The sequence below is a fragment of the Octopus bimaculoides genome, chromosome 2 (genome assembly GCF_046866305.1).
Source record: "Octopus bimaculoides isolate indiv1 chromosome 2, ASM4686630v1, whole genome shotgun sequence".
NCBI lineage: Eukaryota > Metazoa > Mollusca > Cephalopoda > Octopoda > Octopodidae > Octopus > Octopus bimaculoides.
The window spans coordinates 8,097,721-8,122,794 of NC_142929.1; the positions used below are offsets into that span (position 1 = coordinate 8,097,721).

The window sequence follows — 25,074 nt, forward strand, 5'->3', positions numbered from 1 at the left end:
ATGAAAGGTTGGCAGAAAGAGTATGGGGTGTCACTGAAATTTCCCAAAGAAATGTATTTCAATCTCCAAAGAGCAATGTGTTGAGCACATTCAGGATTATTTGAAGAACAAATGGAGTGTGCATCATTATTTCTTTGACAAATTTGGCATAGATTCTCCTATTATCAATGGAGATGAAATGCCCCTGCACTGGAATGAAAATACTGGACAAACTACCTTATCATTTAGAAATCAAGTTACATTCGTCAAAGAAAACCACCATTTATCTAGGGAACATATCACGTTGTTCACCCAGGTTAGCAATGATACCAAAATCAATCTTATCTCAGAGTCTGTATTTTAAAGAACTGGAAAAAGACCACCACTACTGAATGTCCTACCTACAATGAAATATTGATGGTCCCCTAGAGGTTCTTATAGATTAGAACAGCTGCTCTGTACTATTGAAAATCTTCCAAACTGATTCAATATGTTTTCACATGCAAACTTTGCCATTTATGTGCTTCATGATTACATGGTGTATTTGATGCTGGAGGTGAGAGATTCCCCCTGGAAAAGGAATTATATGCTAGTCATCATCGGCGGTGGTATCACTGGATTTGAATATCTTTTTGATCATTATCATGTTTAATCCTTTTGTTACCATATTTCTGTTGAGATGCTCTGTAATTGTGACTAAGGTTTGGTGGAAGATTTTAATTCAGAACTTTTCAAAACAAGACATTTGTACTACAGAGCCAGAAGTGGTTTCAGCTGGACTGGTATCAAAAGATTTAAATGCTAAAGTGTTAATCTCTCAACCTGCACAAAGACATCTCCTTCAGTGCTTCTCCATCTCCCAGTCGAGGGCTTTTTGTCTTGCAATTTACTTGGTGCCACAATCAAAGCACCAGTGCTAATGCCACATACTGAGCACCCAGTGCACTCCTTAACCCTTTTCTTACCATATTTCTGTTGTGATGCTCTGTGTTTCTTTCAATTATTTTAAATATAACAAAGAATTTAGTAAAATAACTTTGTTATCATTAAGCTAGTGTTAGGAACATAGATTATGACTAAGGTTTGGTGGAAGATTTTAATTTAAAACTTAGGAAAACAAGACATTTGTACTACAGAGCCAGGTTGGTATCAAAAGGGTTAAATTAATCATTTGTTAACCCTTTTCTTACCATATTTCTGTTGTGATGCTCTGTGTTTCTTTCAATTATTTTAAATATAACAAAGAATTTAGTAAAATAACTTTGTTATCATTAAGCTAGTGTTAGGAACATAGATTATGACTAAGGTTTGGTGGAAGATTTTAATTTAAAACTTAGGAAAACAAGACATTTATACAACAGAGCCAGAGGCAGTTTCAGCCAGATTAGTATCAACAGGGTTAACTAGATATGGAGCATTTGAGAGACTTTGGTGATATATCATAAAACTTGACAAAAATGGTTCAGAAATTATCATAAGTTGAAAGAATGAATTTACATAGCATATTGGAAAATTAACACAATTTTAATATCGAAGGAAAATGGAAAGGAAAACACAATGGAATATTTTGAATATAATAGAGTATTTTAAAACTTCTCATTTTACTCACATAACTTTTAAATGAAGATATTATACTACATATCGCATTTGCCTCTGGATAGGAACTGCCTTCTGATGCAATGATTTCATGTAGTGTGTACTAGGTAAAGAAAGAGATGGAAAAAGTTTTATATTGAAGAAAAAGGCATGGATTATATGTATATGATATATTAGATATATAAGGTGAAACTGTGTGGCCTAATTTACAAAAAATAAATACTTTTATTCTTTTACCTTTACAAACACAGACACAGATACACGCACATGCACTCGACGGGTTTGTTTCAGTTTCCATCTACCAAGTCCACCCACAAGGCTTTGGTTAGCCTGAGGCTATAACAGAAGACACTTGTCCAAGGTGTCATGCAGTGGGACTGAACCTGGAACCATGTGGCTGGAAAGCAAACGTCTTACCACACAGCCATGCCTATACCTTGTTTATCTTTTTGAAGTAGTCAATAAAACTATATTTCAGGAGAGGGAAATGATGCAGTGTAACATTCAGGTCTTTCCTGGGGAATTTACTTGTACAAGAGAATTGTAATGGTTTTAACCAGTTACTAAAACTATTGCATGGACTTGGTTTACCAAGAGTGCAGTGCTTGTCATGGTTAGAGTTATTAAATGATAGATTCAAATTTTGGCACAAAACCAGCAAATTTAGTGGAAGGGGGATTAGTCATTTAAATTGCTTCTGTACTCAACTGGTACTTATTTTATTGACCTTAACAGAAGGAAAGACAAAGTCAGTGCTAGTGGTATTTGAAATGAGAGGGTGAAAGCAAAAGAGATGCCAACAGCTGCAGGAATGCATTTAATCTGTCCAATCCATGCCAGCATTGACTGTGGACATTAAACGACGGTGATGATGATGATTGAGATCTTTTCTGTCTGGTTGCCAGCAGCTCCAAAAATTAAAGTTTACCAAAAATTAAAAAATTTGGCATAACACACTTGCCCAAACTAAATTGCTGGAGTTATTTCATTTTTTCCAGAAAAATGTTTTTAAAAGTTATAGAGGTTTAAAGTTTGATCATTTTCACCCAGTCAGGAAGCAGGATTTGGAAGCTGTCATTTTGTGCATGACTGCACATTTTGTTGTCAACATCCTGAAAATAGCACATGTTGTCAATATTTGTAAACAACACGTGTTATGTCTCTGGCAATTTTCTTTCATGTAAATAAATGTTTATGTTAATTTAAAAGAGAAAAACAGTTACCAAAATTTTCAAACTTTAATTACTAATAACTCTTTATTTATTGATTTATAATGAAAGTTACTTTCATGTCATTAATTAGCCTATAAAAGAGTACCATTACACTGAATATGAAATCAATTCAAACAGAAAATCGATGCTGGCAGCTGCAGGCAACCTAACAAAAAAGATCCAAAGTATTAAATAATGATGAGTGATGCTTAAAGCAAAGTAATTTACAAATTAGATGACTGATGCAAACAGTCATGATATGATTAATACAAACCAAGGCTTAAGTTTTAATAGCATGAATTGCATAGCAGTAGGAATTGTAAGGCATCAACTTCCTAAACTGAAGACAGACTGGGTGTCAGTGAGGAAGCAAGTTCCTAATAGTAATGTAATCAGCTTCTCTCTGCCAAATTTGCTCACAAAGCTTTGGTCAGCCTGCAGTTTTAGTAGAAGACACTTGTCCAAGATGCAATTGGAGTGAACCCAAAACTATGTGCCTGGAAGAAGCAAACTTCTTGCCATGCAAGCTAAATTTTGAGAAAATTTTAAGCTTAGTTAACTTTCCAGTTCAAAAAAGCAAAAGCAGAAATCTCTATATAACCATACTATAAAGACTGATTTCTTTATATGATAATGTCTTAGCTTCATTTAGCATATTTTTAATATCCAGAGTGGTATATTGGCAGAACCATGAGAACATCAGACAAAATATCTTTAGCTCTACATGTTCTGGATTCAGATCTCTCTAAGGTGAACTTGGCTTTACACCTTTCTGTGAGCAATAAAATAAAGTACTAATGCTAATATAATTGATTGCGCCCTACCCAAAATTTGTGGCTATATAAACAACTAAATGAAAGATTTTGTTATAAATGTCTCACTGAAGAAACCGAAAAAGAAATGAGCAAGGTCTTACTGGTTCATTGAGGACTCTATAATGATCAACGAAACTTTTTGCTGTTGTCAATGTGACACCACTTCGGCTTTGGAATTCATCTGCAATAAAATTAGAAATTTATTCTTTTCTCCTCTAGGCACAAGGCCCAAAATTTTTGGGGAGGGGGCCAGTCGATTAGATCGCCTCCAGTACTGAACTGGTACTTAATCTATCGACCCCGAAAGGATGACAGGCAAAGTCGACCTCGGCGGAATTTGAACTCAGAATGTAAAGACAGACAAAAAACTGCGAAGAATTTCACCCGGCATGCTAGTGTTTCTGCCAGCTCACTTCCTTCATTTAATAAAATATTCTCTTCTACTCTAGGCACAGGGCCAGGAACTTTTTGGGGAGTGGGGCGGGGGCAGTTGATTAGATAAACCTCAGTGCACAACTGGTACTTAATTTATTGACCCCAAAAGAATGAAGGCAAAGCTGACCTCGGCGGAATTTGAACTCAGAACGTAAAGACAGACAAAATACCGCTAAGCATTTTACCTAGCATGCTAACATTTCTGCCAACTCGCTGCCTTAAAAATAAGAAATTTATTGCTATCATTGTTTCTTCACTCCAGCCTGCAAATATTATTCTCTATTGAATATTAATTTTTATTTTATTTTATAATTCAAAGTGAAAAGATCAGTAATTTTCAGGAAGCATACGGTTAAGATATAAAGTATGGTTTCCATTAATTTCTCTGCAATGCATGAAGTTGGTCATTTAATTAAAACTGGTTATCTAGTGTCTTTGTAATTAAGATGTGTTATTAATTATTAGTCTTAATTATAGATGTGTGTGTGTATACATGCATATATATATATATATATATATATATATAGTCATTTACTTGTTTCAGTCATTTGACTGTGGCCATGCTGGAACACCACTTTTAGATGAGCAAATTGACCCCAGGACTTATTGTTTGTAAGCCTAGTACTTATTCTATCGACCTCTTTTTCTGAGCCGCTAAGTTACAGGAACGTAAACACACCAGCATCAGTTGTCAAGTGATGTTAGTGGGGGACAGACACAGACACACAAAAATATACACACACACACATACATACATACACATACATACATACATACATACATACATATATATATATATATATATATATATATATATACATATATATATATATATATATATATATATATACATATATATATATATATATATATATACACGATAGGATTCTTCCAGTTTCCATCTATCAAACTCACTCACATGGCTTTGATCAGGCTGAGACTATATAGTAGAAACACTTGCACAAGGTGTCATGCAGTGGGACTGAACTCGGGACCATGTGGTTGGTAAGCAAGCTACTTACTTACACAGCCACTCCTGCACCTATTATATATATATATATATATATATATATATATATATATATATATATATATATATATATATATATATATATATATATATATATATATTAAAAATGGGGAAGGCCAGTTTATGGGATTACCCTGGGTTTCCCATCCATAAAGAGTTTAACAGGTTTTAGGGTCTGACAATATGCCATAAAGCTAAACCCTTTATGGACAGGAAACCTAAGGTAATCCCGTAAACTGGTCCTCCCCATTTTTAGTATATACTGCTCAACATCTTAGAGCGTGCTTCTTCTCTGGATTTATGTTTTTTACAAATTATATATATATATATATATATATATACCTCTTTAAATCTTCTTTCTGTACATGAGAATATACAAGTGCCCTTGCATGCCCCACTTGCAACCACACAAAAAACATCTGCACGGGTGTGCTAATATACCGTTATATAGTTTTAAAACTAGGAAATGAACAAACAACTTACCTACAACTACTAGGGTGTGCTAATATATCTTCCTTATTTACATTTGACGGATATTTGTCCTCATCTTGTTTGTTGTTAAGACAATGTTTTGACTGATATACCCTCCAGCCTTCATCAGGTGTCTTGGGGAAATTTCGAAACTGGGTTCTCATTCCTAAGGTATTTTTCGATGTTGTTGTTATTATTATTATTATTCAGGTCACTCCCTGGAATCGAACTCAGAATCTCAGGGTTAGTAGCCCACGCTCTTAATCACTACGCCATATGCCCGAAACATTGTGTTAACAGCAAACAAGATGAGGACAAATATCCGTCAAATGTAAATAATGTAAATAATGCACAGCAATTTCTCATCTCTTAAATATAGAACTGTAATACCGTTATATAGTTTTAAAACTAGGCAATAAACAAACAACTTACCTAGAACTACTAAGTCTCTCAAATGACTGCAAGCATTATCTACCACTCCCCCCTTCCTTCCTTACAATTTCTTAATCGGATACCGTTCCTACACCTTTCTCTTTGACGCTGTTTAAATATATCTTCAAGGTGCCACAATATATTTGCTCATTTATTCTACAGTACACCTATAAATGACCTCAGCCTAAATTCACAAACACATCCCTCTGCCTAGCTTCAACAATACCAAATTTTCCCCTACTCATTTTCATCTCCCTCTCCTTTTCATATTCTTCTCATTTACTCCCTCCTTCACTAATATGCCTTTCTTCTCAATCTCTTTGCTTTCCATGCATTTTCAATTGAATCCCGTGTGAATCAACTTGGGATCCTTTGACAACGATGTTAACTTCTTTTGATTTGGCCTGATGAATAGCGAGCAGATTACCCCTATTTTTGAATAACTACAACTCCTGAGATTCTGCTAGTTATGAAACATATGTAACTTGGATTTTATCAACTCCCTTCCCTAATTTTGGATTTTAATTCACATACAAAGCGAAATTGTAATGGTACCTGTACCAGTAAATCACTAAGAGCACCGTCCGAGCGTGATGATTGCCAGAGCACTAACTGTTTGGCTTCTGTGCCGGTGGCACACAAATAGCACCATTTGAGCATGATCGTTACCAATGTCGCTTTCCTGGCACATGAAAAGACATTTGAGTGAGTTCGTTGCCAGTACCGCTGGATTGGCTCCTATGCAGGTGGCACGTAAAATACACCATTTCGAGCATGGCCATTGCCAGTACCTCCTGACTGACCTTCGTGCTGGTGGCACGTAAAAGCACCCACTACACTCTCTGAGTGGTTGGCGTTAGGAAGGGCATCCAGCTGTAGAAACTCTGCCAAATCAGATTGGAGCCTGGTGTAGCCATCTGGTTTCACCAGTCCTCAGTCAAATCGTCTAACCCATGCTGGCATGGAAAGTGGACGTTAAATGATGATGATGATAATACACAGCAACCCCTGCTGCTAACCATAAGCTACAATTTTTTCAATTTATTGAACTTCGATTCGGGCAAAAAAGTTACATCCTTCTGTTTCAATAAACCACTATTGTTCCTGAAAATTGCTTTTTTATACCTTCTACGGACTGCTCGAAGCTTACTATCCTCCTACACCTCGATCCTTGGATCCTACTTTACTTGTATATATATGTGTGTGTGTATATATATATATATATTTGGTAGTGAGTAGAGATTTTCTTCACTACTTCAGGGAGTGATGACCCTGCCTGACACGAGTCCCAGGCTCAGCTGGCTCCGGCTGACAGTACCCGGTATGGGCCCCTATCCAGGGTTACGGAAAGGGGACAACCTTCAAAGAAATCCAGAGTGGAGCCCCGTAGGTGGTTTAGTGCTTGACTCAACACTCTTCCGGCAGCTCCCGCAATCAAGCTGGTGTCAAACGTAATGCTCTGGACTCCTTTGGACTACGTCAGCAAAGTCGAGAGAGGAATCCTGACGATTGGGCTACCCAGGATTTTCTTAAATCTAGCCCAGGCCTGCGTAAAACTGATTTTGTGTGCAACTCCATTGTCTCCCAAGACAAAAGGATGCCAACAACAACAATATATCATTTGTAAAAAACATAAATCCAAAGAAGAAGCACACTCTAAGATGTAGAGCAGTATATATTAAAAATGGGGAGGGCCGGTTTATGGGATTACCTTAGGTTTCCTGTCCATGAAGGGTTTAGCTTTATGGCATATCGTCAGACCCCCAAAAACCTGTTGGCCCATGACCTCTTAAAAATATGGAGGGGGAAATGCCTCACTACTCAAAGGTAATAATTGGGGATTATTACCTTTTTGTTACCTTCGAATAGGCATTTCCCCCTCCATATTTTTAAGGGATCATGGGCCAACAGGTTTTTGGGGATCTGACGATACACCATAAAGCTAAACCCTTTATGGATGGGAAACCTAAGGTAATCCCATGAACTGGCCCTCCCCATTTTTAACATGTGTAAAAATATATATATTGTGGAGGCACAGTGGTCCAGTGGTTAGGGCAGCAGACTTGTGGTCATAGGATTGCAGTTTTGATTCCCAGATCAGGAGTTGTGAGTGTTTATTGAGCAAAAACACCTAAAGCTCCATGAGGCTCTGGCAGGGGGTGGGTGGAAAACCCTGTTGTACTCTTTCACCACAACTTTCGCTCACTCTTTCTTCCTGTTCCTGTTGTACCTGTATTTCAAAAGGCCGGCCTTGTCACACTGTCATGCTGAATCTCCCCCAAGAACTACATTAAGGCTACACGTGTCTGTGGAGTGCTCAGCCATTTGCATGTTAATTTCACGAGCAGGCTGTTCCGTTGATCAGATCAACTGGAACCCTTGTCGTCGTCATAACCAATGGAATGCCATAAAGATATCTTGTTACTCAAGGACTAGCAGACCTGACACTGTTCAGTATTCGGTGTGCATCCAAAGCAATGATTAGTAATATTACAAAACCGGTATGCTTCTGAATCTCTTTAACAACTCACAATAACGACTTTTATTACCTTTATTCCTACCTCAGTTCATCTTATTGTATCTATCTATCATTACTTTTCATAAAAAGCCTTTACTTTTTTTGATTTCCAATTTGCATTTTCGCTTACTTTTCTTCTTACTTTCCCCTTACATTTCCACGTGTAGTTTCTATTTTGCTTTTGTAACATATTTCTATTATATGACCACAGCCACTTGGCTGAAACCCATAAATAAACAAATAAATAAATATATATATATACAGGCTTGTTTTGGGTGTGATAAGATGTTTGTGATGTGATGCTGATTAAGAAACAAAGTATTTATTATTACTTTCCCACATCAGGCTTACCAACAATACTGAATCATAATTAGAGCTACTTGTCCAATGTGAGCACTGAAATCATTCAATAGTACCAGCATGTCTCTCACTGGACCACATTGTATATTGGTCATTTGCTGTTCCTCCATGGAACTATCAGGGTAGATACCATAGAGTTTATAATCTGATCGAGGTAACATAGCATTCCTTTAAAATATGAAAGCCCTTGTATGTTATCCACTCATTACAAGCAGCTAGGTTTTAGTCTAATTTGGCCATAATTCTGCTTTTATTTGCAAAACCAACCTAGACATCTACTAGTTTTTCACTGTTTCCCAAAGAGCAGCTGTAACCATATTATATCTTTCCATCTCCATTGCCACAAGTATTGTGTACCTCCTCAGTTAACCAACGTAGCAATTTTGCTAACATTCTACTGGCAGAAATAAAGGCTTGGTTTCTTGCATGTTAGTGTTTCACTGCAGCTTAGCACAGGAAATAAACGGTGCAATACAAAGTAATGCAGCCAGCACTTGCTTCAGTAAATTTTTGTCTTATCTACATCATTTCTTAAGACTGCTGGCAAAATGTATCTGCAAACAGATATCTGCAGTAGCTCTTTATCAGTGAGCTGTGTGTACACAAGCTGAAATAAGCTCATTTTACAATCCCTGCAACAGCTGGCCGGTAGATATTTATAGTGTGATGCAGTGATTCTACAAAATACCTAGTCAGTAAAAAATGGTCAGCGAGCTAATTCAGTCTTTTTTGTTTTGTTTTAAGAGTTTTTATATTTTTCTTTAAGTAGATTATCCAAAAATCATCCCCCCACCTACCAAACAAGCTATATGGGGACAATGTAAGGAGGGTAGATGGACAATTCGTTGACAGACTGTTGGCCGACAGACTACTCACAGACGGGACAATTTTGTCATATGGTGCAGAGTCCTGTAGCCAGACATAGGGTGTTCCACCCTCTTGACCCAGAGCAGCAAAACCTCCTCCAAACACTTGGTGTAGGCCTCTGTGTTGAGTCTGAATCCATTTTGGCGAATTGTCTGCACATGGTAAAAAGATAACCTAAAATTATGTACAGATATTTTATTTTTCTAATCTTTTACCAGTTGTGGTTGTTGGACTGTGGTCAATGTTGGGGGACTACTTTCAAGGGTTTTATTTTATCATATTAACACCAGTAATCATGCCCATCTATTTATTTCATCGATCTGTATTTATGACAAATGATTAAGTTACATTGATTTAGGTCAGGACCACAAGGTGGAGAAAGATCAAGATGAGGTAACAGAATAGTTAATCTTACCTGGAAATAGTTCAAGAAGAAGAAGCTGTCTGTAAAAGAGAAGATGAAGGTAGCTGACATGTACATTCTTGACAGTCATACCTTTTCCCAAGTAGTATCTGACCAAATTAGAATGCCTGCTCTTTCTCATTTTTGTGGAAGTGACAGGTACCTTAGTCAAAAGTGCCAACTGTTGTCAGTGCCCAATTAACAAATGTTGCATCATGCACTGAAGCCACAGCATCTTTTGAAGTAAAGTCAGTGAGGGTTTTCATTTGCAAAGAAGGTTTACCTCTGCTTGTAATTTTAGAAGAATAGTTGTCTTAGTTAAAATGTAGATAGAGAATCAGGTTTGGAATCTAATTTTTGTCAGGTGCTCTCAACACCCAATGGAGTAATTTGTGCAAGTCTTGGTAAAATGAACCTCATGTACTATGGATTGTTAATAGGGGAGTGGGTGTATTAGATATGAAAACCTTGAGTGTTAAGTTGCATATTGAAGATCATTCAGCTAATTTTCTGGATGTTTTTCAGGTTAAGTATTATGAACAAATACCAGGAAATGTTTGCCTGTCAGTGATACTGAGGGTTACTATGTATTCATAGAATATTGTACAAGCACAATAGTTTGACGAGCTGGATATGATGTACTTGCTCTAACCTACAATGGCTGACTCATCTTTGCATGCGCCTTGTAGGGCTGAATCATGTTATCCAGTAAAACTCTTCTAAGCACTTTCCTTTAGCAAAGACTGGAAAGAAAGTTTGGTCAACATTCTGGTCTGACAAAGTTTTTGAGTTATTTTTCTCTTTTTCAATGAAGTTGTCAGGGTCAGCAGCTATTTGAAACAGGAGATTAAGACAGGTAGCACAGTTTTGATGTCTAGAGTTAAGATCATAAAAGATGAATATCTATTTACATTTGCATAAGTGGCAAGCATCTATTTACATCATCATGATCACTACTGATGGTGATTTATGATTTTTAATCCTAACAAAGAATTTTACTGAGCTTCATATTGGTTAAAATCGAAAAGCTTATGGTTTGTGTCTAAATAGTACATTGTATAGAATGGATGTTTATACTTACTGTTAATATCATGATCATAATTTCCACATAACCCTTTCAATAAAGCGTTCTCGAAAAGAATGGGAGTTGGTGTCATGTGAATCATATCTTCGCTCAATAAGAATTTGATAGGAATTGAGTTGACGACAAGATGTAAGTACTCATTGCGAGTGCTCAACGAAACACCTGCAAGCAAGAAATAAAGAATATAACAGACATGTATACTTACACACATGCATGCATGCACACACACACACACACACACACAAGCTTGGGCACACACACACACACACACACATACAGACATACATATAATTATATTGAAAAGAGAAAAAAAAAATTCCAATGTGTAGACTGCACCTAGAAATACTCAAGATATTCAAACTTGAGGCATTAAATAAATATAGAAGTGAGAATCAAATTAGGCAAATCAATTTACATATAATAATACATATATTCAACTATTTACCCAATATGCATAAGGTTTTAAAAATATACTTAATACATCAAACATATTGAAAAAATATTAAACATTTATACATCATCATCATCATCATCATCATTTAACGTCCGCTTTCCATGCTAGCATGGGTTGGACGATTTGACTGAGGACTGGTGAACCAGATGGCTACACCAGGCTCCAATCTGATCTGGCAATGTTTCTACAGCTGGATGCCCTTCCTAACGCCAACCACTCTGAGAGTGTAGTTGGTGCTTTTATGTGCCACCGGCACAAAGGCCAGTCAGGCGGTACTGGCAACGGTCACGCTCAAAATGGTGTATTTTACGTGCCACCTGCACAAGAGCCAGTCCAGCGGCACTGGCAATGATCTCACTTGAATGTCTTTACATGTGTCACCGGCACAAGTGCCAGGAAGGCGACGTTGGGCACAGGTGCCATCACAAGCCGAGTTTCATGTCCAACGAAGGAGACGATGTTGGCATGGGTGCCAGTCGTCGAATTTAGTTCGATTTCGATTCCGATTTCACTTGCCTCAACAGGTCTTCGCAAGTGGAGATTTGTGTCCAATGAGGGAAGGTACGCATAAGTGGGCTGGCTACACCCCTGGCGGAGGCCTTGGATTTAGATCTCACTTGGCTTGCCAGGTCTTCTCACGCACAGCGTATTTCCAAAGGTCTCTGTCAGATGTCATCGCCTCAGTGAGGCCCAATGTTTGAAGGTCGTGCCTCACCAGTTCATCCCAGGTCTTCCTGGGCCTACCTCTTCCACAGGTTCCCTCAACTGCTAGGGAGTGGCACTTTTTCACACTAAACACTTATACACCTATATATATTTAATATGTTTGATGTATTAAACATATTTTAAAAAAATTATGTACATTAGGTCTATGGTTTTTATATCTATATAGTTTCAATATGTTTGATGTATTAAACATATTTTAAAAATTTGTGCATATAAGGTCTCTGGTTGAATATATGTATTATTATATGTGAATTGATTTGCCTAACTTGATTCTCATTTCTATACATACATACTTCCCACATATACATACGTTCATACACATATACATGCACACATACATATTTACTAACATTCATAAATACACACAAACATACACACACATTGTAAATAAACTTAAAAATTAATCTGGACAGCAGTAGCGTTCAATGACTTTTTATCATGTGTGTGTATGCATGTATGTGTATCTATGTATGTGTGTCTGTGTGTGAAGGTGTGTGCCAGTATATAAATGTGTGTGTAAGCATATACTTTAAGAGATAGGGAAAATATAATGTTAATATAAAAACAAAAAAAAAACCATAAAAAGAGAAAAATGTAAGGGAAGGAAAATGGAGAATAAAAGATTTGTGAAATTGTTTCTATACATACCATCTCTATATTCCCCTGTTTCCATAAGGCTTCCATCAACCTCTACATGGGTACCATTGGTTGTAATTGTTTTGCCATCAACTCTGATTTCTAGTGTCTATTAAAATATCAAGAATGAATCACTGAAGGATTATACAGAATTGATAGATTTTCAATGAATGATAGAATGTTTAAAAAATAAAAATATCTAAGGAATCATCATCATCATCAGCATCATCATCATCACTGTTTAACGTCCGCTTTCCATGCTAGTATGGGTTGGACGATTTGACTGAGGACTGGTGAACCAGATGGCTACACCAGGCTCCAATCTGATTTGGCAGAGTTTCTACAGCTGGATGCCCTTCCTAACGCCAACCACTCCGAGAGTGTAGTGGGTGCTTTTTAGGTACCACCGGCACGAAGGCCAGTCAGGCGGTACTGGCAACGGCCACGCTCAAAATGGTGTATTTTACGTACCACCCGCACAAGTGCCAGTCCAGCGGCACGGGCAACGATCTCGCTCGAAAATCCTTACACATACTAAGGGCACAGGCGCCAGAAAAGCGACGCTGAGCACAGGTGCCATTACGATTTCGCTTTGGCTTGTCCCAACTGGTCTTCGCAAGCCGAGATTCGTGTCCAATGAAGGAGACGACCTGGCTTAAATATTTTGTTTTTTTTTCAAACTGTCCAGATCTGACCTGTCACACCTCCCCAACAATGTCATTCTAAAAATATACAACCACGTCATAGGAATCTCTGAGCTATGAGATAATGCACGATTAATTCAAAACAATGTGAATAAATAGGTGTAGCAGATTTGAAACCGAATCACTGGACAGCTGTGCAGATGCCACATTGAAATCAAAGTCATTTAATGTACATACACCCAGGCTTATCCCCCATCTTTTTTAGGAGGGGGTAGTCACAACAAGACACACACCAAGCATGCCATTCATTTTACAGCTCAAAGATGCGAACCCTGTTCTATGCTCGGGTCAATGCATAGAACGCAGTCCCAAATATCAGCAGCATATACTGGTTCACCCCAGCTGCATCATGCTTCTTCCATACCCCTTTGAGCAACATCAAATTCATTCATTCGTCCACAAACATTCACCAAGCTTTCCTATCATTTACAAACTCTTGCCTCTCTCAATCCAACACCTCCAACCACCATTTTTGTTCTCCACAAGCAGCAACGACAACGACATATGGCACGAGCAGAAGCTTTGCTTCTCACAGAATAACCTGAATGCTAAAGGGTTGAAAAAGAAAAAAATCATCCTCAGAAGTAATATAATTATGTTTAATTTAACTATTGATAATTATTCTATTTGTAAAGAAGTGAAATGTAAGCTTATTCTACCTGAATGGGAAGTCTAATGATGACCACCTTAGATATCAGGTTAGAAACATTATAAAGAAAAGATGCAATATATCGTGTGTTGTGCTTGTTTGGCAATCTGAAATTGTGATTCTGCACAACACAACACAACACAACACACACACACACACACACACACACACACACACACAGAGAGGACATCCAGCTGTAGAAAACGAGAGTCTGGTGCGGCTCCTGACCTTGCTAGCTCCTGTCAAACCATGCAACCCATGCCAGCAGGGAAAATGGACGTTAAATGATGATGATGATAACGATGGTGGTGGTGGTGGTGACAATGATGATGACGACGATGGTGATGACGACGACGACGATGGTGGTGATGATGAATTCATGTACACACATAATGCTGATACCCTTATGTATCAAGATGTTATGATTCTACATACATCTTTCGCACACTATTTCGTGGATTACATTAAAATGCATTATGGAAAAATTCTTGGAGGCTGTGATATGAGTCTTGAATTTACCATTGTTTCATTTTCGTTCTTTTCTCGTTTTCTCTTTTGTGTGTTCCACTATCTTTTTTCTATCCCTCACTCATTCTATCTTTCACTCATTCTGTCCCTCACTCATTCTGTCACTCACTCATTCTGTCCCTCACTCATTCTGTCCCTCACTCATTCTGTCCCTCACTCATTCTGTCACTCACTCATTCTGTCCCTCACTCATTCTGTCCCTCACTCATTCTGTCTCTCACTCATTCTGTCACTCACTCATTCTGTCACTCACTCATTCTGTCACTCACTCATTCTGTCCCTCACTCATTCTGTCACTCACTGCCTTTCTACAAAGAGTTCTTGATTATGCTCCTCAAAAAGAAATCCTATTTATGTTGCACTGGGAAACAGAATATTTAAAAATAAACTAGAATATATACAACAACAACAAAACCCACAGATCAACAAACTGTAGCACTGTAAAAAAAAAAGCCTTTTGATTCAAGTGATTTAGTTCCCTACATCGTCAAAGATTTCCTAACTTCAACCTGAGAATGCTTGTCAATCCATTACAAGATCTTCAATAAAAACTGTACAAAAGTTGGAACTCAATGAAAAACATTGCCCAAATAGCTCAAAATTGCTCACTTAGGTACAAGTCTAACTGCCAACCCGAATTAAATGACATAACAGAACATCCTGCTCACCTGATAACAAAAGTCGCATGGAGGACAAATTTATAGAAGCAAAACATTGTGAATGAGCTGCCGTATAGTGTTACCTGTCCTTGTATGGTGACTGGAAAAGCACAAGAGAGGTAATCTCTTAATTCAGCTCATAGTGTCGTCTGCTTAGTATCTGTGACTGATGATGAGATAACTACTCTGAAATGCTAGTATCTCACAGTCTAGGTAGGTGGTGCTGTGAGCTGATCTAGGTGTATACACACCGTTCATCAACCAACGAGATATATTCACCGTAACAAGATGTAGCGAGTAGCTTCTTTCCCAGTTCGAACGTGCATCAAACATATTTGGACTGGTAATAGCATTGCAACATCTGTAAATGGTTATCATAAAGAAATGCTTGAAGTTCATTGCAAGTATTCCTAAGAGCCATCTCACATAACAGAAGCACAAGAAATATCTTTGCACCAGCTAATCTAATACGCCTGGAATTTGAAAAAGGACAAAATTGATCGTATCCCAATAAAGCATTAAGGATGGAAGTGAGTTTACTATCATTTCCTATATTTTTCAACTGATATGGTTCCGTATTTCATATTTTTCAATCAATAAATTTGTATGGAAAATTTAATGAATTATTAAGTACCAACACTGATGGATCTACTAGCAGTGTACCAACTAGCATCATTAATTTACATAAAACTTCCAGCAAATTGTATAAGTTCTTTCCAAATCTCTTTACTTTTGAAATTGTTTTTGTATATCTTATTTTAACCCAAATATTCTTGTGTTGTGTTGTACTTGCATTTATTGTATGGCATAACCTTCTCAAGTATCACTATGTTTAACTATGCACAGAAAATTTGTATACTTGATTTTTAAGACTCAGTTTCATCCACAATATACTCTTTTGTACGATACCTCCCCAGGAGATAACAGTTCTGAACACTTTCACAAAGACAAAAGCGTGTAAACTTATCTTGTTATGTCTAGGGAGGGTCATTATGCCAATAAAAATTAAAATGAACACACACACGCACTGGTTCAATATCACTTCTTCATTTTACTAACCATTTGATTGTTTGTTTAATGTATTTATTGAACAATCAATCGGTTTTTAGTTTTCTCTGTCACACTCCTTTTGTCACTATTTACAACCTCATCAATGGCATGTCCTCATACTTTTCTAGGTCTGTTTGGAATCTATCTGAGAACTAGTCTTATGCTTTTCAATATGCATGTTTCTATACATGAATTCACGTATAAAATCATGCAAACCAAATACAAACACACGTAGCTTACTTTTTGACACCGAAGCGGACTAGCACAGTTTTCAAGTTTTAGTATCACTAACCACAAGCCGCTGTAATCTAAAAGTTTAATAGCAGCTTTACTGTAGGGAATTGCAAACATCTTTCCATCAAAGGTCTTAAACATGCGAGTGTCTTTGAAGCGGCAGCTTTGATCTCCAAGATCATCTGTTTCCTTGGGACCTGTAGCAAATTAATATGTTTATTTAATACAACAAAGAATTTAGTAAAATAACTTCATTATCAAATTCAAATTACGATAAACGTAAATAAACAAACGAAGTTTGCTTTTAGAAGCATTGAGATGTCTTAGAAAGTTAAAGAAGTGATTTTAAATTCTCAAACGCAGGATAATGCTAATAATATAGCCTGAACAGGATAAACTATCCCTATTTTGCAGAAAAAAGTGTAGGTCTCATAGCTGGCCGCCTACACTTTTTTCTGCAAAATAGGGGTAGTTTATCCTGTTCAGGCTATATTATTAGCATTATCCTGCGTTTGAGAATTTAAAATCACTTTGTTATCATTAAGCTAGTTTTAGGAACATAAATTGTGAAATAAGATTTGGGGGAAGATTTGAATTGAAAACTTATGAAAACAAGACATTTATACTAAAGAGTCAGAGCTGGTTTCAACCGGATTGGTAATGAAAGGGTTAAATCATTACAGCTTAGGGATGAGGATTTTATCATACTGGTCCTATATATAAAATTGTGTGTGCGTGTGTGTGTATGCACCCCTTAATAATGGCTCCAAATTTTGACACAAGGCCAGTAATATTAGGAGATGGGACAAGTCAGTTACACTGACCCCTAAAAAGATGAAAGACAAAGTCGAACTCAGCAGAATTTGAGCTTTAATCTTAGTGATGGACGAAATGTCATTGAGTATTTTCTCTGGCATACTAACAATCCTGTCAGCTCACCACCTTAATAATAATGATGGCCTCTCTCGTTGAAGAAGATGTATGAGCATTCAGCTTTTGCAAAACGATCTGCACAAATGATTTGTCTATTGGGATCAAAATGTTTTCATGCTGTATGTTATCTCACTCTCTCCATCAAGTTGACGTTGCCTGAACAGGTGCACACCTGTATCACACGTGAGGTGTCAAATTGATCACAGAGCAACACGAGATGAAGCATTTTGTTCAAGAACACTACATACCACCTGATCTACGAATTGAAACCAAGATCTCGCGATCGTGAATGCAACACCCTAACCACTAGGCCATGCATCCTCACTGATATTAATCCTTTCTACTATAGGCACAAGGCCTGAAATTTTGAGGGACAAGGTATAAGTCGATCTCAGGGCATAACTGGTACATATTTCATCGACCTCGAAAAAATGAAAGGCAAAGTCGACCACGGTGGAATTTGAACTCAGAACTTAAGGGCAGACGAAATTATAATAATTCCTTCTAGGGATCTTTTTTAAAACGGGGGCCACATTTTTCATTAATGTTTTACGTAGTGTTTTTGGTACCGAAAGACTTTCAAACTTCGTATACTTATCTATTTTGTGTTATAGAACAGAAAAATATTTTTGTATTCGAATTTATTTCATGTAAAAAATTGTCTTATTTCGATAATTTCAACCAATCACTGACGTCCACTCAGCCGATATACATTAAGTGCCGACTACATAAACAAACGATTCTTCGTTTTATTTGCTTTTTTCATTTTAAATTTGCTTTAACCCTAACCCTAACCCTAACTCTAACTCTAACCCTAGGGTTAGGGTTAATTGTTTCAGAATCGTTTGTTTATGTAGTCGGCACTTAATGTATATCGGCTGAATGGACGTCAGTGATTGGTTGAAATTACAGAAATACGACAACTTTAACATGGAATAATTTATGGATTTCTTTTTTTTTTAAGAAGACTAAGAGAAAAAGATGTTTTATATGACACATTCTACCAGTGTTCCAAGTTTCAAAGTGTTTCGTTAATGAAAAATGTGGCCCCCGTTTTAAAAAAGATCCCCTTCTAGAATAAGCACAAGACCTGAAAATTCACATGGTATAAGTTATAACAGATTTACGTACTGTTCGTCTGATAGTTGCAGGAAATGCATTCCGCTGAGGGTACACCCCAGGAACCGATTCCTCTCTCACTACAGCAATTTAGCATGGTTGTTAAGTTACCGGAATGCGCTTCTGAGGCAGTGTCATTGCATAGAGTTGAATCAAAACAAAACTTCAAGTCATCAGTCACAGCTGTAGGTGAAAAAATACGCAAAAAACAGATTGAATATTAGTAGAATGCAAATACCTTGTTTGTGAATGAATGATTGTTATGAATTTTAACTGTGTGCTAGAAATAAAGAATGATATATAAACCTTCTTTCATTGTTACATTTAACCATTGCTGTTTCCCAATTCATAAAAATATTTTTTTACGTGTTAGAAACGAAAATATATTTTATAATATATTGTGTACTGGACACAGTTTTGTGTGTCACATAGCTAGCTAGAGGCGATGGCCTCTTGGAGCTAATCAACAGTAGCTTTTGTCCTATTTTTTCTGAACTGCCATGTTAGCTTGGCAATAACTATTTATACTCAGTACTGCTGCCATAGTCTCCTTTAGAGAGATTTAGAAATAATAATATTTCTAGTTTTGAAAATATATTTATTGTGATACAATTATGTAGTAATTTGCAAAGGTGGGTACCATTAATCAAAAAGTTTACTGTTAATCTGTTAACCAAAAAGTCAACTTCGATAACTGTGAATCGGTAAATTCTTTAAAAATATTACGGAAGTTGCCGATAAACTGTTAACATTAATTAGTATTATAGAAAAAAAATGATAAAAAGCATCTGTTTTTGCTCTAAAACCACCTAAAAACAACTTTAAAAAGTGCAAAAACAATAAAAACCGTTTACTTCAATTCCATTAAAGTTAATGGAAGTTAACTCAAGTTGACTTGAGTTAACAGAAGTTAAATGTAACAGAAGTTAATTAATTAATCCAATAACGATTTCCAAAGTTAACTTAAAAGTTACATTGTGAACGAAAATGTTAACTTCATTAATTAACGATTAACGGATTAACAGTTTGTTAATTTGTTTCTCAAAGTAGTAGAAAGTGAGTTATTGTTTGTTTTACACCATTAACATAATCATCGCCGTCGTCGCCATCATAATTTAACATCCGTTTTCCATGATGGCAGAGTTAGATTGGTTGACAGGAGCTGGCAAAGCTGAGAGCTGTACCTAGCTCCATTGTTTCGCATGGTATCTACAAGTGGATGCTTTTCGTAATGCCAACCAATTTACAGACTGATCTAAGTACTTTTTATGAGGCACCAGTATCAGTGATTTTCTCGAAGCACCAGCACAGCCAGGGTCACCAAGTACCTTGCTAAAAGGAAAAAGAAAAAAGCAAAAAAAAAAAAAAAAAGGCAAAGAACACTCAACTGGGAGTGGAGAGAAGTATTGGACGGGGTGGGTTGGTGCCATTTGAGAGATTAAAGGCAGTGGCAGACTGGCCAGGTTACTAGTTTACCAGATGGCAAGTGGGCTGCTGCACCATTAGAATCCATGTATGGGGGTCCATGTTAGTATCTAAGGGGCCCATCCCCTCAAGTTTGAGAATTTTTAAATTCACTCCTGGAAGAATGTATTAATTATTTCAGCCTGGCTGTGTTTGTAGAAAGTTGAAAAGAATACTTTTAACAAAAAAAAAAAAAAAATTAAATGAAAGCATTGAGGTTGCGGGTGGGCCCCCTTGTAGTTGCAGGTGGGCCTTCTTGTTGTTGGGGGTGGTCTTCTTTAGTCTCCTGGCAACTAATATTTTTAGACCCAGTCTGCCACTTATTGAAGGTATAGGGACAGAGACAGGTGCCTTGCTGTAGATGCATGGATTGCCCAGTTGGAAGGGGAAAGGGAGTGGGGAGAGAGTAAGATAAGATGAGAGTGATAGTTAGAGAGGCATGGTGAACCAGTTGTATATTTATGAGGAATTATGTACATTATTTACATTTGACGGATATTTGTCCTCATCTTGTTTGTTGTTAACACAACGTTTTTGCTGATATACCCTCATCAGGTGTCTTGGGAAAATTTCGAACCTGGGTTCTCATTCCTAAGGTATTTTTCGATGTTATTATTATTAAGGTCACTGTCTGGAATAGAACTCGGAATCTTGGGGTTAGTAGCCCGCACTCTTAACCACTACGCCATATACCCTTGTGCATATGGCGTAGTGGTTAAGAGTGCGGGCTACTAACCCCAAGATTCCGAGTTCTATTCCAGACAGTGACCTTAATAATAAAAACAATAATAATAATAATAACATCGAAAAATACCTTAGGAATGAGAACCCAGGTTCGAAATTTCCCCAAGACACCCGATGAAGGCTGGAGAGTATATCAGCCGAAACGTTGTGTTAACAACAAACAAGATGAAGACAAATATCCATGAAATGTAAATAATGTAGATATGGTGAAGATGTGTCAGGACATGCCCTTGAGGACTTTGGGAGTGTAAATTAAATGACTTTTGATTTTGAACAAGTTCCAAGAACAGTTATTCATTGAAGGGTGACGAACTGATTTCATTGATTTTTATCTTGTTTCAATGATTAGATTGTGGCTATACTGGGGCACCATCTTGAAAAATTTTAGTCAAAGGAGTCGACTCTGGTACTTATTTTAGATTTTTTTTTCTGTTTGGCTGCACCTGTCTAAATTTTAAATTTGAGTGACAATTTTAAAATTTGGTGTATTGATGTAATATTCCACGCAGAATTTCAGGAGATATTTCACTTAAAAAAAAAAAAATTTAAAACAAGTCACAGAGGTTTAAAGTTTGGTGATTTTTACTCAGTCAGAAAACAGAATTTGGAAGCTTTCATTTTGTGCGTGACAGTACGTGTTGCCGACTGTACACAAATGAAGTATGGCTGGAATTCTGCTTTATGCATGCCATATGACTTCTCATAACTTTTTTCATCTATTGGAATTTTCAGAAAATTTTTGTGAATTTTTATTCTAGACACAGGAATTCATACGATTATGCAAAATCCAAAAGAAAAAAAATGACGCGTGATTTAAGACCATTATTTTTAGTACATCTCACAACACCACTTAACAGATGAAAGATGACTGCATGAGTAAGCAACTTGGAAACAGATTGGCTTGTTACTATGGAAACAGGCACCTATAGCTTTCGATTGGCTAAAATTATACAAAATTTGAAAACGAAAAGCTATTAACTCTTTATTGATTTATAGCGAAAATGAATTTTATGTCAATGATTACTTTACACAACTACATCGATATTCCAAATATTAAATCAATTGGAACAAAAATTGAAGAAATTGGAAAGTGGCAGCCAAACAGAAAAGATCCCTTTTTTTAAAAAACAAAATAAAGCCTGGCAATTATTCTATCGGTCTGATTTGCCGAACTGTCAAATTGGGAACGCAGGATCTCCTCATTCAAACTTTTGAATTTTTATAATTTTGAATTTCTATGTATCACTTTCCATTTTGAACTCGACAAGGACAGGCAAGCTGTCGAAATATCGTTCAAACCAATAAAATATCTATTGCAATCCCATCGCACTCTTTGTATTGTCTATTTAATAATAATAATAATAATAATAATAGTAATAATAATAATTCCTCACTGAACAAAAAGTGTATCGATGGAGCTCATATAGATGCAAAGATCTACTCCTAACCAATCGCATGATCCTTGAGAATTGTCATAACAAACACAAAATCTCAGTTCTGGATGGATTGATTATAAAAAAGTCTTTGATAGCATACCGCATTCATGGATCTTGAAATCACTGGGTGTCTTCAAAATTTCTCCTGTAATTTCAGACTTCCTGAAGCAAAAATTGTCAGTATGGAATACAAATCCCCAATTATACCACTCGAATTAAGTACCGACAACAATATTAATATCAACCGCAGCATTTTCCAAGGTGACTCACTTTCACCTCCAATTTTTTGCATAACCCTAATACCCCATACAAATGAACTTAACATACAAATTCACGACAAGAAAATAAGCCGTCTATTTTATACGGCTGATTTAATACTCTATGGCAAAGACAATAATGAGCTTGAAGGCCTATTATGTACTGTGAAAGCATTCAGTGATAACACCGGGATGGAATTTGGTCTTGATAAATGTGCCAAGGCCACTTTCCAGAGTTTTTTGCCCTAGGTGTCGGGAAGACACTCGGCAAGAAATGGAAACAAAATTGAAAGACGATAATGATAATAATAATAATAATAATAATAATAATAATAATAATAATAATAATAATAATAATAATAAATACAACCCTCTTGAGAATGAAATAGCCTGGCTATGGAAAATGAAGTTGGTGAAGATAGTGTCAATTATTGTTGGGAACAGTGTCAGAAGGCATCAAGCGGGGAATATAAAGGAAATTGGAATCGAGTGCCCAGTAGACCTGTTACAGAAGGTTTGCCTCTTTGGCATGGCTAGAATAATCAGGAAAGTATTATATAGCTGGAAAAACAAACGGGTAGCATGGTACCGTAGGCTGCAGGTAGTAAGCCTGCTACGCATACAAGACTCCAGGTGTTCCAATAAAACTTGTGATAAAAAGAAATTCTGAGTCTAGAAATTTAGAGGAGAGGGATAATCGATTACATCGACCCTAGTGTTCAACTGGTATTTTGTCCAGCTTGTCAGACAGGGACGTGCCGCCAAGGTAGGCAAGGTAGGCACTGCCTACCTTGAATAAAATAGATCGATAGCAACATTTCCCTTTTATGGCAAAATATGCATCTAATTCAATAAAATGATGAAGGTTACTCTGATTACTATGTATAAAATGCAAGATATTTGATTTTTTGAAGATTATGTAAGCATAATTCGCCCTTGCCTTTCAATCTCAGTATTTGAGCTATGCATAGTAATGCTGTAGTACAGTGTGTTGTGTACACTCCTACAACACCTTTTTCTTTACATGTTATAAAGGCAGAAGTAAATCTACCTTCAACTCATTCATGTGTCTGTGTTTCACTTATTTTTTTGAGTGTTTTACTACATAAAGGTCACCAACTGCCTACCCTGAGTAATTACTGACAGCACGTGTCTGTTGTCAGATAATCATACGCGATATGCTTATTCAATATACAAGGTTAGCAATTTATGTATTTAGTATTTTATAGCTTACCTCAAAAATTCTATTCTGCATATATATTATCTTGTTTTGAAGCTTTAGAACAGTGGTTCCCAACTTGCGTTCTGCGGACCCCTGATGGTACGCAAAGGTAGTACTGGGGTCCGTGAGCTAAATTCAAAATTTCATATAAGCATATTAAAAGCGGTCCGTGGGAAAACTTATTTAAATAAAAGGGTTGGGAATCACTGGTGGAAACTACAGTGAAAAGGTTGGGAACCACTGTTGTAGAACATATAGGATTTAAATAAGATACAGAATGTCAGAAATGATAGACGTCTAACAAATACCCTTCCGATTTGAAAATGAACAAAGTAAAATGGAGGATTAGAGAATGTATCGAATATAAACACATATACATACCAGCCATGTTGTATTCGCAGTATAAACCTTTATACTTCTCATTACATTGGCATTTATTTGGTTGAACACAAACACCACCATTTCTGCATGCTACCGTACAAATTGCTGGAAACAAAATCAGGTTACAGTGCACTTTACAGAATACATATACGTTTATGTAAAACAAATTAAGTAGTGAACATTAACTTATGGCATGCATAAATGCAACGAAGACATGGTTGACTGTTCGTGATCAGAGGTATTCAACAGAAATTTCACAACTTTACTAACTTCAATGTAGTTGAATATTAGTAATTGAGGCGTTCATGTCTTTTATTAGATTATCAGTGGAGCGAGTAACACAATTACAACTAGTAATCGAAAATGGATTGCAGACTCAGTTCTCTGTGAGCTTTACTACAAACATCTCAACAATCCAATAAACTAAACACATGTACACAAACAAATTGCGTGCGCATAAAGAAAATGCACGCATGTACAAATCTGTGTACGAATATATTGAAAAGCTCGAATACATTGATTTGCTTATAAAGAAACCAATGCAAAAAAAAATACGGGACTCTGCTTTGAAATTGATGGTATGAACTTGTACCGGTCATTCGAACCCTAACCGCTGCATACCCGACTAGGCATCACGAGCGAGCCACCACAGCTTCACGTGATTGATCTATGACTCG

At 36.7% G+C, this 25,074-nt stretch overlaps 1 protein-coding gene across 1 annotated transcript in view; it reads right to left on the bottom strand.

Annotated features, from left to right (window-relative positions):
- Positions 1–25,074, bottom strand: part of LOC106867733 (SCO-spondin) — a 114,250-nt gene that overhangs the window by 73,965 nt on the left and 15,211 nt on the right. Inside the window, exons 4-10 of the mRNA XM_089340674.1 lie at positions 24,398–24,502; positions 18,906–19,076; positions 16,848–17,038; positions 13,030–13,126; positions 11,199–11,363; positions 3,703–3,782; positions 1,589–1,678 (exon numbers count right to left, since the gene is read on the bottom strand). Coding sequence (XP_089196800.1) covers positions 1,589–1,678; positions 3,703–3,782; positions 11,199–11,363; positions 13,030–13,126; positions 16,848–17,038; positions 18,906–19,076; positions 24,398–24,502 — 899 coding nt within the window. The remainder of the gene's footprint in view (positions 1–1,588; positions 1,679–3,702; positions 3,783–11,198; positions 11,364–13,029; positions 13,127–16,847; positions 17,039–18,905; positions 19,077–24,397; positions 24,503–25,074) is intronic.